General features: G+C 32.4%; 2 protein-coding genes across 2 annotated transcripts; both read right to left on the bottom strand.

Annotated features, from left to right (window-relative positions):
• Window positions 1-1,978: 1,978 nt before the first annotated feature.
• On the bottom strand, window positions 1,979-3,544 carry LOC122298367 (glutathione transferase GST 23-like). The gene is made up of 2 exons (XM_043108090.1): window positions 3,122-3,544; window positions 1,979-2,551 (listed from the first exon to the last, which is right to left on the bottom strand). Exons 1-2 carry the CDS (start codon window positions 3,434-3,436, stop codon window positions 2,180-2,182), a joined length of 687 nt encoding a protein of 228 aa, XP_042964024.1. The 5' UTR covers window positions 3,437-3,544; the 3' UTR covers window positions 1,979-2,179.
• A 1,977-nt stretch (window positions 3,545-5,521) lies between these two features.
• LOC122298366 (glutathione transferase GST 23-like) lies at window positions 5,522-7,636 on the bottom strand. Its single transcript, XM_043108089.1, has 2 exons — window positions 7,220-7,636; window positions 5,522-6,136 (listed from the first exon to the last, which is right to left on the bottom strand). The coding sequence occupies exons 1-2, from the start codon at window positions 7,532-7,534 to the stop codon at window positions 5,762-5,764; spliced, it is 690 nt and encodes a 229-aa protein (XP_042964023.1). The 5' UTR covers window positions 7,535-7,636; the 3' UTR covers window positions 5,522-5,761.
• Window positions 7,637-13,797: the final 6,161 nt, after the last annotated feature.

Here is a 13,797-nt window from a genome sequence, read left to right as displayed (position 1 = left end):
AACCGACCGGACCGGACCGAATTGGGACCGGTCCGGTCCGGTCCAATTTCTAAGGGACCAAAAGGGTTCGGTTCGGTCCCGGTCCGGGGGTTTTTCACCCCGAACCGGACTGGACCGAATAAAAAATTAAAAGAAAAATTTATTTATATAATAGTTGTATATAATTAATTATATAATTATATATGGTATAAAAAAATATTAATAGTAGACTATAGTTATACTTATACTAATATAGTTATACTAAATCACTATAACTAATACTTCAACAATAGCTACAGTGACCTATACTAATAGTCTACTATTAATACTAATATACTATTATATAATTTATATAGTTATACTAATCACTATAATTAATACTATGTATAGCTATATAGTATATTTATCACTTTAATTAATATAATTTAATTATCACTATACTTATATTTAATTAATATATAAAAATCATTATAGTTAATACTTATATAGTTATACTAAATCACTGATTCACCATAACTAATATTATTAATATATAGCTATATTAATGGTCTAATACTAATCATAATAAGTTAATAACTAAATCACTAGAAATATAACTATATATATTTAGTATGAATGTATTATTATATTATTTAATATATAACTATAATATATAGTACTAGTATATATTAATATATCATAAGAGTTATAGTATAAATATAATATATAAATTATAATATACTAAATTACCATAATAGTATAACTAATACTAATATATAGTTATACTAATAGTCTACTATTATATAGTTATACTAATCACTATAATTAAAACTAATATATATCTATACAATATACTTATATAGTTGTACTAATACTATTAGTCTATTATCTAGTCTAAGACTCAATTCTAATATAGGCTATATAGTTATAACTAATACTAATATTTATATTAATACTAATAATGTAGAATATAGTTATACTAACTAATTGATTCAACATAACTAATATTACTAATATAATATAGCCAAATTGAATTACTAATAGTCTAATACTAATACAATTATATAGTTATACTAATCATAAATTCATAATAACTAAATCATTATAAGTCTATAACTATATATATTTAGTATCAATGTATTACTATATTCTTTAATGTATAACTATTAACTATAATATATAGTACTAGTATAACTGATCAAAAAAATATATATAGTACTAGTATATATATTAATGTATTAACATATTATAAAAGTTATAGTATAAATTATAATATATCATATATTTGTAAATTTATAATAGTATTAGTATAGTTAGCTTAATATGTAATATGTTAGTAAATCACTATAACTACATAGAGTATTAGTAATAAGAGTATTACTATTATTTAATATAGTATTACATATAGTATTACTATCATTACATATAGTTATTAGTTATAGTATTAGTACTAGTATAGTTATTAGTACTAATAGACTAATAGTATTAGTTATTAGTATTACATGTAGTTACATATATAGTTATCACTATTACTATTTTTACATATAGTTATTAGTTATAATATAGTTATTATTACATATAGTTACATATATAGTTATCACTATTACTATTATTACATATAGTTATTAGTTATAGTATTATTACTAATAGACTAATAGTATTAGCGTATTACTAATATATATACATATAGTGTACTAATATAATTACATAAGTATTAAACAAAATGTCATTAGATTAAAAAAAAAAAAGTCAACCGTGGACCGAATGGACCGACCGGACCGGACTAGACTGAATGGACCGGATTGAACCGGTCCTGAGGGAGTTCGGTCCAGTCCAGGGTGGGAAAACCCTGGACCAAATAGGTCCGGTCCGGTCCGCAAAACCTCCTTGGACCAGACTGAACTCACCCCTAAAATTTGCAGTGATTTTATTTCCAACAAAATTAAAATTACTGGAAAATGCCCGATTTCTTGTAGTAATGGTATATCAAGTCCTTGCACAGTGAAACAAAGAAATCGCATGTTTAATTGATAACAGGTTCTTATATCCATTTCTCAACAAAGTGACCTTCAATTAAAAAGCTATCAAATCTCTGTTTCTCTCTTCTTCTTTTTTTTTTTTTTTTTTTTTTTTTTTTTGAAATACTTGGGAACAATACAAATAAGCTGCAACATGACCATCCAACAATGGCATCAAACCATGGTCAATACCAACATGAATTTCATGGTTTATTGGCAGCTTCTAAGGAACGCTTGTAGCTTCTACCAGCATTAAAATACTCGACAACCTTTTCTCTAGGAGGAAGGGAATTTTTGATGAGTGGAATTTCCAAGAAGTTCTGACCCCATTCATGGAGTGATGGAAACCTTCCAGGATCGAGTACCTTCATTTCTCCTACTTCTTCCAGAGCCTTAAGCCAATGAGGAATCCAACCCACTGCCAGATCCAGAAATCCTATCTGTTCTCCCCCAAAATATTTCTTCCCTTCAATCTGCTTCTCAAGAAACGCCAGTGATTCTTGTGCAGACTCTATGGCCTTGTTCTTTTCCTCTCCTTCAGTCAGCCAAGCTGCCCCAAATGCTCCAACAACACACTGAATTCAAGGAAAACGAAAGAGAATGATCATCATAATTAGGATCTTGTGCCTGTTTACACAATTTTCTGGTCCAAAATTTTCAACTTTTCTTTGCATTTTCGACATGGTTTGCCTCTAGAAATCACCACTTGCATGGTTCCATACACCTCCTTAGGAGTGCTGAAAATAAGTTTTGGGTTATATAAATAAGCCTCCTTCCCTGGTAAATGATATATTACAACCTATATTGAATCACATTTTGGGACTTAGCCCATATTAAAGTGAGTACTATACAGGTCTATCGAACTGAGATGAGACTATTGCAACAAGCAAATTAATCTAATTGTCCCCTCAGCTCATCTATCCCAAGATCGAATTTGGATGCCATCCCATGTAAAAATAATTAATAACAGAACATATTGAATTACACTTGGAACTTAATGAGGAGAGACTTGTTTCTAAAGCCCAAAGCAATTATATAAGCCAATCTTACCTTAATTGTGATCCAAGGACGCGAGAAAACTAAAATATGGTAAACAAGGTAGAATATAAATAATGATAATTGGTTGAGATACCATTTTCATGTACCTTTTCATCACCAAATTTAGCCCAAAACCTAGCCATGGCTCTCTCATGAGGATCGTCGCTAAGCAAAGGGTACTTGTCCTTCCATGTCTCCTCAATATATTCAAGGATGACGAGTGACTCGACGATCGGCTTGCCGGCGTGCAACAGCACCGGGACCTTCTTATGAATAGGGTTGGACTCGAGTAGGAAGGCACTCTTGTTTCTCAAATCTTCCTCTATATACTCATAATCCACTTCTTTAAGCTTCAAAGCCCATTCAACCCTGCAGCAGGGAAGGCTTTGAGGAGTGGCAATCAGCTTCACCTGATCCCCCATTCTAATGGCAGAACTTAGCAAAAAACTTACAGAATATTGAAACTCTGAACTTTTCTATTATGATACACGAATTATGTTGTTTTATATTGTGTAGTGCAGGTGGTGCCGGCTTCATATAATTGGAGTTTTCTTCTGGGTGGAGGGGCCCTGAAAACACACACCTTTGATAGGTAATACTCGTTCAAAATACGGATGCGAACTTTGACTTTGTATTGTTAGAAGAAATCTGCAAGAAAGTAATTAAATAGAAATGGATGATATGGGAATTGTCCGTATCTTTATATTTTTTATAAAGTATAAAAAATAGAAATAGACGATATGGGAAAACCTTAATTACATCATACTCTCAACATTATAATACACGAAATATTATATATGTGGTTTATGTTTGCTTATAGCTAAAAATAATGTCCATTTTTGACTTGGCCTTATTCAGATAATGAAAGTATTTCATCTCATTTCATTATTATAACTTTTTTTAAATTTCTACACAAAATATAATAAACAATTTAATTTTTTTAAATTTTAAAATAATAATAATATTAAAAATAATATTCTAAGAATATATTATTTAACTTTTAACTTTTATTTAAAATCATTTTATCTCATCTCATCTTATATAACTTTCCAAACTGCACATGAATTGAAATTTTCTTGTTGTAGGGCCAAAATCCCTTGACTAGTATTTTGTATGATAAGAAGTAACGTCAAGCAAGGAATTAAGTAACTTAGATATAGACAGATGGATTTATTATTTTCTTTCTTGCAAATAATTTTATATTTAATTTTGCAATTAAATAGAGGTATGGAGTTCAAAACCATCCCCCTCCAAATGTATAAAAAAAATAAAAAAACTTCGTTATTAAAGTTTTTTGGATAAACAAAATAAACTTAATTGAGTATTTATAAATGCTTTGAAGACAGATAAGTAGAAGAAGTGGACTTTACAATATTTATTGCTATTTAATATTATCCAAAATATTTTTAGGGTGGCAATAAGTATTGTAAGACTCAATTGATGTATCTTGTCCTACCTCCGTCTTTAAGACCCTCAAATTCGTGTACCTTAATTCATGAAATAGTGGCATAATTAATTATTAGGTATTATTGGAATACGGATGAAGTACTTTTCTTATCCTATTACGGGATATATAACATAGATGTAAGAAAAATTCTACTTATTATTCTTAACTACACACCACATATAATTTTTTATCTTTTTATGTTTTTCCTTAACAAGTTTGTTGGGTAGAAATGATGAGTGGAAAAAACTCAATTAGTTTAACAGAAAAAAAAATAATAAAAAAAATAAAAATAAGTACGGTGTGTGGTATGTGAGATGATAAGTAACAAAACTCATATGTAAAATTGATTACATAAGCAATGTTTTCTTTTAATAATATAACATTTTTGGGATAGATTGAGAATACTATCATGTGTCAAAATATTGAAAGTAACTAATTATATTTACTTTGTTGGTATCAACTAATTAATTTTACCGATGAGAAATGGATGTATTTCCACAAAATAATCTCATAAAAATATATTTATAAATTATTGATATAGTTTGATATGATACGTCTGATTTTTTTTATAATAAAAAGAGTTTTACGATCTTGAGCACCATATTAAATCATGTCAATATATAAAATTACTTTTGTGGATTTTTTTTTTTTTCCTTTTTTAGTGGATGATGCAATATTTGTAATTAGAAATTGTATAATGACGAAATATGACTCATCCTTATAGAGGTTATATACCTGAAGTTTCCTAGTTCTTTTTTATATTGGAGAGAGAAGGATCTTACATAGACAGGTCTTTGAAAGTACTTTTACCACCCCAAGTCCAAACAGTGATATTACGTGGAAGATTTATAGAGGCAAGCGCAATAAATTTGCTTTTCACCATTGGGAGAGTTTTATTTCTCTAGCTGCCAAAGTTTAGTACTTTGTTTGGAATTATATCCATTTCTCAACAAAAAAAACTTCTAAAATATTATAAGAAATGCTGTATATACAACAAGATTTCATAAAAGTAAATTTATAAATATAACTGGTGTGATTTTATGTAATTCGTTAGATTTACTTTATAATAAAAGTAATTGAGTAATACTATACACCACACTATCATCCCACTTACATCTTATTATATATGATGTAGCGCATTTATCACCATTTGATGATAAAGAAGCATGCAATAAATGATTATTAAATAGTGATAAATATACCACATCTTACTTATAAATAGGATGCAAGTGAGATGATAGTACAATGTATAGAATTTTTCGATATATAATATATATATATATATTTATACACGTATCGTTCATGGTTTATTGGCAGCTTCCAAGGAACGTTTGAAGCTTTTACCGGCATGAAAATACTCGACAACCAGCTTTTCTCTAGGAGGAATGGAATCTTTGATGAGTGGAATTTCCAAGAAGTTCTGACCCCATTCATGGAGGAATGGAAACCTTACAGCATCGAGTACCTTCATTTCTCCCACTTCTTCTAGAGCCTTGAGCCAATGAGGAATCCAACCCACTGCTAGATCCAGAAATCCTATCTGTTCTCCCCCAAAATACTTCTTCCCCTGAATCTGCTTCTCAAGAAACGCTAGTGATTCTTGTGCAGACTGTATGACCTTGTTCTTTTCCTCTCCTTCAGTCAGCCAAGCTGCTCCAAATGCTCCTACAATACACTGGGTTCAAGGAAAGCGAAAGAGAATGGTCATGATCAGGAGCTAATTGTCTGTTTACACGTAATATGCTGGGCCAAAAATTTCAAATTTTCTTTAAGTTTTCTACATGGTTTATGTCCAGAAACCACCACTTGCATGTTTCTATACATAGATCCTCTAAAGATATGTGTGGTAAGTTGAGACTATTTTATTACTATTCACAAACTATTAATTACTTTTTCACTATTATTTACAAATTATTTGCGTTCACCCCAGCATCAAAATGTAGGGCGCCTAAGACTATGTTTGGAACTTGGACTTAATTGAGAACAACTCAGTTCAGTCTAATTTTAAGTTGAGTCTAACATCCAAACACCCAACTCATAAATTATTAAATTCATTTTAACTCAAAACCTCTTTACACATGATACCCATATCATTTTTCAAATCAATAGCTCTTTATACATGAGATTCACAACTTTTTTCAACTTGCTATAAATACATCTAAACTCATTTTAACATCCAAACATATATAAACTCATCTTAGGTGAGTCTCATAAAACTCACTCAACTATCTCAATTCATTACCATTTATAAAAAACTCAACTTATCTAACTCAGCTAAATATCCAAAGAGGAACTAAGAGTACAAACTACAAAGTAAGTTTTGGGCTCTATAAATAAGAGCCTCTTTTTCAGGTAAATAATAACAAGTATATTGAATAACATTTTGGGACTTAGCCTCAATTAAAGTAACCATACAGGCCTAGCTATCTAACTGAGATATCGGAATATTGCAACAAGCAAATTAATCTAATGGCCCCCCTTAGCTCATCTATCCCAAGACCGAATTTAGCTGCCATCCTGGCCCGTGTATAATAATAACAAAACATATTGAATTACACTTGCAAGTTTGGAATTTATGAGGAAATCTAGACTTGTTTATAAAGCCCAAAGCATTTATATAAGCCTATCTAATAAACTTCAGAGTGCTATTAATCTTACCTTAATTGTGATCAACGACTCGAGACCCAAAAAACTAAAATATGGTAAACAAGGTAGAACATCAATAATGATAATTAGTTGAGATACCCTTTTCACGTACCTTCTCATCACCAAATTTAGCCCAAAACCTAGCCATGGCTCTCTCATGTGGATCCTCACTAAGCAAAGGGTAATTGTCCTTCCATGTCTCCTCAATATATTCGAGGATGACGAGTGACTCGACGATCGGCTTGCCGGCGTGCAACAGCACCGGGACCTTCTTATGAACAGGGTTGGAGTCGAGTAGCAAGCTACTCTTGTTTCTCAAATCTTCTTCTATGTACTCATAATCCACTCCTTTAAGCTTCAAAGCCCATTCAACCCTGCAGCCGGGAAGGCTTAGTGGAGTGGAAATCAGCTTCACCTGATCCCCCATTCTAAGGGCAGAACTTAGCAAAACTTTTCTTCGAAACGTTGACGGGATGAGGGGCAGGGGAAGTCGCAGCAGGGTAGTTGAAGAAAAAGCAGGTGTAGTCAGTTGATTGATTATTTCAAAATTTATAATTTTCAGGTAAAAAAGAAGGCAAAGTCAAATAATTAATTAATTAATAATTTTAAAAAAAGACTAGAATAGAGCCTGCCAGCCTGGTCGCCGAAAACAAGAAGGTGGCAATTGTTTATTTCAGTGACGTCGTTTCGTTGCTTGAGAAAACGTACTGAGATGTGATGTTTCCCTTTTAGCATGCTTCTGTTTCAAGGATATTATAACGAGGAGTGCTAGACAGCATCAATATATCAATATTTTTGAAATGTAAAATAAAAGAGAGTAAAAGAAAAAAATTATATTTTTTAATAATGTGAAAAAATATAGGCTGTTGTTTAAAATTTCACTATTATAATTTGCTGCACAGCTATGAGCAAACTAATTAGAGATGTATCAAAATAAAAAAGAAAAAAGAAAATTACAGATGTAAAAGAATACAGCCTAACGGCTCAAGCCTAGTTTTTTATTTTTTATTTTTTATGTTTTTTATTTTTTATTTTATAAAATGATGAAATTTTATTGCATAACAAGTCTGACAACATCTCAAGAGAGATAATTGATTGAATACATGTTAGAATTTCTTCTAAACCTATGAAATTCTTTTGAAGAGATAATGCTTTTCAAGCAAAAATATGAGCAGCTCTTCTTGTATGGACAATTGACCAAAAAGCATAAGAAATAAGAATTAAGCAAAGTTATGGCATCTTAAATTAACCAATCTGCTTGAGACTAGTCTTTGTTCTTCATTGAAAGATTATTCACTATTTGTAAGGCATCTCCCTCCAATATCAATGATAGAATGTCTAAACCTTTATAGAAATTTGTAGCAACCATAACACATAAGATTTAGCTACCTGAGGGCTTGCATATAGACTTATAGGAGCACTAAGAGAACCTATCACCTAGCCTTGTTCATCTCGAATGATCACTCCTATGCTAATCTTTCATTTCTCCTTATTGACTGCAGCATATCAATTGGCTTTGTAACACTAATATGGAGGCTTAATCCATTTCTGATGGATCTGTCCAATACTCCGTTGATGAAGCTTTTGTGTTTCTGTGCATTTTTATGATGGAATTAGGATGTTTAAACTGTTTTCCATGGATAGAATCATTTCTTCTAAACCATATCAACATTGCTACTATTTTTGTTTCCTCTCGTTCATCCTGTTGGAGAGTACTACAAAGTTTGCTTCAAATGTCCATAAAAGATTCATTTGAAAAACCATCTTTTGAATTTTCTTGCTGCCTTGACACCAGACATCTTGATATCCTCCATAACTCCAAATGCCATGACCAATTGATTCTGTGTGAATTTTGCATATAGGACAGAATTCATTCTCCACAATTTTCCTTTTGCAAAGGTTGGCAAGCTCTTCATATGAACATCTTGACTGCATTTGAAACTTTTAACTTCCAGATTGATTTCCAAACAAATTCTGCATTCTTGTCATCAGAGCAACTCCCTTAACATCTAAGTTTAATCTCTCTGTGTAAATGATAGATACTTTTAACTGAAAAAATGCCAACCTTTGTATAGTGCCACACTAGACTATCCTCTCTTCTCCCAACGCAAAGAGGGATACTTTAAATTAGATGAGCATCTTGAGAGGAAAAAAGGGTGTTCAACTTTCTCACATTCCATTCGTTCATAACAGTTTCAATAAGGTCAGAAACCTTAGCATCTTCATTTGCATTTGGATTTGGTGACTGCATCATTAAAGAATGAGGCTTAGGAATCCACTTTTCTTTCCATATTTGGACTTATCTTCCATTTCTTATCCTCTATATTAGACCTTCCTTAAGAAGTTTTTGCCCTACAATTATACTCCAAGCATAAGGTGGTCTCCAGCAGATCTTCGTTTGGAAAGTACTTTTGTTTTAAAACTTTAGTAGGTAAAGATTCAGGATTCTTTAGCATTCTCCAGCTTTGCTTTGCCAACATGGCTAAATTAAAGCTTTCAAAATCTCGAAACCCCAAATCCCCAGCCTACTTTGCTAAGCCCATCTATTCCCATTTTACCCATTGAACTTTGGTATTTTCACCATTCTGTCTCCACCAAAACTTCCTCAATATTTTGTTCAGTTTCTGAGTAATCGAGACAGATAATAGAAAAATGCCCATAATGTAGTTTGGAATTGCTTGAAGAACTGCCTTCAACTTAATTTCCTTCCCTGTAGCAGATAGAAAATTTGTTTTCCAGTTGGATATACGAGCCCATGTTCTGTCTAATAAAGAATTGAAACTAGCAAATTTAGATCTCCCTACTGCAACTAGAAGTCCCAAGTACTTCTCATAAGTTCTAGTGGATCTCACTCTTACTATTTGAATAATTGTATTCTTTGCATCTAGTGAGTGTTTCTACTGAAAAAAATAGAAGTCTTTTCTTTATTTAGCATATGCTCAGAAGCCCTTTCATATTGTTTCAAAATATATAAGACTCTACTCCATTATAAAGAATTTGCTTTGCAGATAAAAGACTATTATCAGTAAAGAAAAGATGGTTAATAAGGATTGGAGATCTTCCAATAGGCACACCTGATATGCTCAGTTTTGTTCAGTAATAAAGTTAGAGCCTCAGCACATATAATAAAGAGGTATGGTGAAAGAGGATCTCCTTGTCTTAAACTCATTGAAGGTAAGAGATGGTCTTGAGGTTCATGATTGAGCAGTATGGAATAAAAAACTGAAGAAATGCATTCCATGATAAGAGAAGTCCACCTATGAGCAAATCCCATTTTATTCATAACTGCTTCAAGAAATTTCCACTCCACACAATCGTATGCTTTACTCATATCGAGTTTAATAGCTATATAACACTCATTTCCTTTCTTATTAGTGTTCAATAAATGAAGAGTTTCATAAGCTACAAGAATATTATCAATTATAAGCCATCTTGGTATGAATGCACTTTGATTTAGGGAGACGATAATAGGCAAAACTTGTTTCAATTTGTTGGCAAGTACTTTGGCCACTTTCTTGTAGAGTACATTGCATAGGCTTATAAGTCTGTACTCTATGACTCATTGAGGCTCCTTCACTTTTGGAATAAGAGTGATGAAAGTGTCATTAACACTACTAAGAGAGCTTCATCCCTGGAGAAAATTCAGCACAAAACTGCATACTTCCTTGCCAACATCCTCCCAATGAGTTTGATAGAATTGATTAGGGAACCCATCAGGACCAGGAGAACTTAGGGGAGGCATTTGAAAAATAGCTTTGTCAACTTCTAAATCAGATAGATAAGATAAAAGCATGCTATTCATGTATCATTAGTAGCTCTAACATCCATATGGGCCAAGCCGCTGTCAATCTCTATAGGATTTGAAGAATTAAAGAGAGCTTTAAAAGAATTAACAAAATATCACCTCTTTTGGATTGATATTGGTGTAGATGTTAATCAATGGTTTTCTTGATTGTGTTTGCTTTCCTTCTTTGATTTGCATGCATGTGATAAAAAGTAGTATTTATGTTCCCATAAGCTAACCACTGCTACTTTGCTCTTTGCTTCTGCTTGTAGCTCCTCTTCTTCTAATAAGGTCCCCACTTCATTTTGCAGTTGCTTTATGGTAGTCACTTGTTCATCATCTGTTGAGTCTTGCAAATATGATATTCGCTTCATTCTATCTCTAATTTCACCAGGGGTCTTCTTATTACAAGATTGATTCTATTTTTATAGTACTTCTTTACAGTGCTAAATTTTGCCACATATATCAGGCCTACCTCCAAAACCACCATGGCCTTTCTTCCAAGAATCCTTTATAACCTTCAAGCAATCCTTCCTCAAGTTCCAAGAGTTTTCATATCTAAACAAAAATGTCTTCTTCCTCAAATTTTCGTCCTTTCTTGCAACCACAATAAAGAGGGGATTCTAATCAGATTTGATAGTAGGTAACACAGTACATAGAGAATCTGAAAACTTTGGTGCCACTCTAGGTTTGCAATAGCTCTATCCAATTTTTCCTTAGTAAAACCTCTATCCCTTTCACTATTAGTCCATGTAAACTTAGGCCCCTTAGTATAAATATCACTAAGTGCACAAAGCTCTAAGGCCACACAAAAATTTTTCATTTGTTTGTATGGTCTTAGAGTTGCTCCCACTTTCTCTAATTGGCATGTTATTTCATTAACATCCCCTACACATAGCAATGGAATATTAGCGACTGGCCTAATATGCTTTAAGAGATTCCAAATAGATTCCCTCTTAGAAGTATTAGGATGCCTATAAAATCCAGTAAACATCCATGAAGTTATTGATACTAGTTCCTTAACTCCAATACTGATATGCCAGGTAGAAAAATTTATAAAATTTACTTCCAGCTCCTTCTTCCATAAAGACCTAACCCACCACTACTTCCTTTGCTTTCTACTACAAAACAACAATCATAATTCAATCTGGCTTTAACTTCCTCCATTCTTCTTTTATTGCATTTGGTTTCCATGAAAAAAACTAACTTGGGGGACTTTTCTTTAGTTAACAAACTAAGAAATCGAACTGTCTGAAGGTTCCTAAACCCTCATATGTGAATATCACTTGTCCCTTATTAATACTAGTAGGGTTGGAAACCAGCCTCTACCATTAAGTTTTCAAGTTGCTCTCCATTAGTACTGATCATCCTTCCTCTCTTGATACTAGGGCCCTCATAGCAAGTCTCCATATCATCATTAACACTTCCTGTGGAAATTGATGCATGCCTTCTTTTATTGCCTTTTTTGTTTTTTTCACATGTAGCCTCATCTTTATCCATGACTTTCTTTTTCTTAGCTCTTCTTTTCCATGTAGTATGCTGCTTCATTGAACTATCAACATTAACTATAGAGGTAAATTCAACATTCTGAGCCTGATCACTTGGTATGCTATTACTGATGGCATTCAAATCAGATTCCATATCTATAGCAATTAATCCGTGATCCTTATTTTGCACTAGATTTGCAATCTCCTTAATTTGAACATCGTTACTAATACTACTTTCCTTAGTAAAGAGTTGAACTTTAGATTGCTCCCCCTCATAATTGTGATTTTTCGAGAGATCAGCTGTATTTTTAGGAGTTTCTTGAATAAAAGCCTTTTCCTTAGCTGAATTTGATTCCTTACCAAATGAAGTTTGAGAACCTTCCACGTCATCATCTTTAACCTGTTGATCACCATTCTTGGAATTTGAGCAAGACCTACCGTCTCTCATTTTCTGTTTATCACTCACTCCAAGTTTTGTTGTAGTAGCTCTTAGCCATACCCCATACTGGGTATTATCAAATTTTTCTTTTTTTTTGAAAGCAGGGTATTATCACTTGAATGCATGGATCTTACATTTGACTCCTTAACACAACCATTACTCCCAGGTTTGATCGTGTCACATCCAAAACAGAAAATTGGGAGTTTCTCATATTTAAAAGAAATCCACACCTTGTATCCATTAAAATTGAGATGAATTCCTCTCATTAAAGGCTTTGAAATCTCAATACCAACCTTGACTCTAAGATAGGGCCCACAACCAATCCCTTCTCCATCAACATCTATTTCCACCACTTAACCAATAACTTTCCCAATCTGATCTCCAATAATTCGTAACATACCACCAAAAGAAATATTGTGTAATTGAATCCACATATATTCCTTATTGAACATGACATCATTCGGAGAATAACAACCATCAAATTTTTTAATATAGAAAAGAAATTGATCAAATAACCATGGCATACCTCATTCAACTTTATGTAAATCTTGTTGTTTCTGGAACTCTATAAGGAATAGATTGGGCCCAACATCTCTGAATATCACTTGTCCTTGAGGTTTCCAACTACTCAACATAGTAGTTTTGAATGCATCTCTATTAATGGCTTTTTCAGATACTATAAGGCCAATGAGACAACTTCCCTTGCCTTAAAATGACATCATTTGTAGACAATTCCACTGTCACTTCATTTTGTTATGCTTCAATGAGTTTGAAATTACCCCACTTCTCAATGATCTCCTCTACCATAATTGCCAGCTTTGTCGTTGGTGCAATAATAGAAAGAAGAAAAATAGAAGAAAACCACCTCCTCGGTGAAAAACTAGGAGACACTCCTTGCCTAAGGCAAAAATCCTCCTCAGCAAGCGCTAGGAGTCATCAACCAAAAAACAATGCCAACTCTATTGATTATTTTTTGAACT

This window comes from Carya illinoinensis, chromosome 16, assembly GCF_018687715.1.
Source record: "Carya illinoinensis cultivar Pawnee chromosome 16, C.illinoinensisPawnee_v1, whole genome shotgun sequence".
NCBI classification, from domain to species: domain Eukaryota; kingdom Viridiplantae; phylum Streptophyta; class Magnoliopsida; order Fagales; family Juglandaceae; genus Carya; species Carya illinoinensis.
The sequence above is the reverse complement of the archived record's forward strand: the minus strand, read 5'-3'. Positions and strand labels throughout refer to the sequence as shown.

Coding starts and splice junctions, on each gene's coding strand:
- LOC122298366 (XM_043108089.1), bottom strand. CDS start 7,534: ATGGGGGATCAGGTGAAGCTGATTTCCACTCCACTAAGCCTTCCCGGC. Junction 6,137..7,219: donor CTAAATTTGGTGATGAGAAG/GTACGTGAAAAG, acceptor CCTTGAACCCAG/TGTATTGTAGGAGCATTTGG.
- LOC122298367 (XM_043108090.1), bottom strand. CDS start 3,436: ATGGGGGATCAGGTGAAGCTGATTGCCACTCCTCAAAGCCTTCCCTGC. Junction 2,552..3,121: donor CTAAATTTGGTGATGAAAAG/GTACATGAAAAT, acceptor CCTTGAATTCAG/TGTGTTGTTGGAGCATTTGG.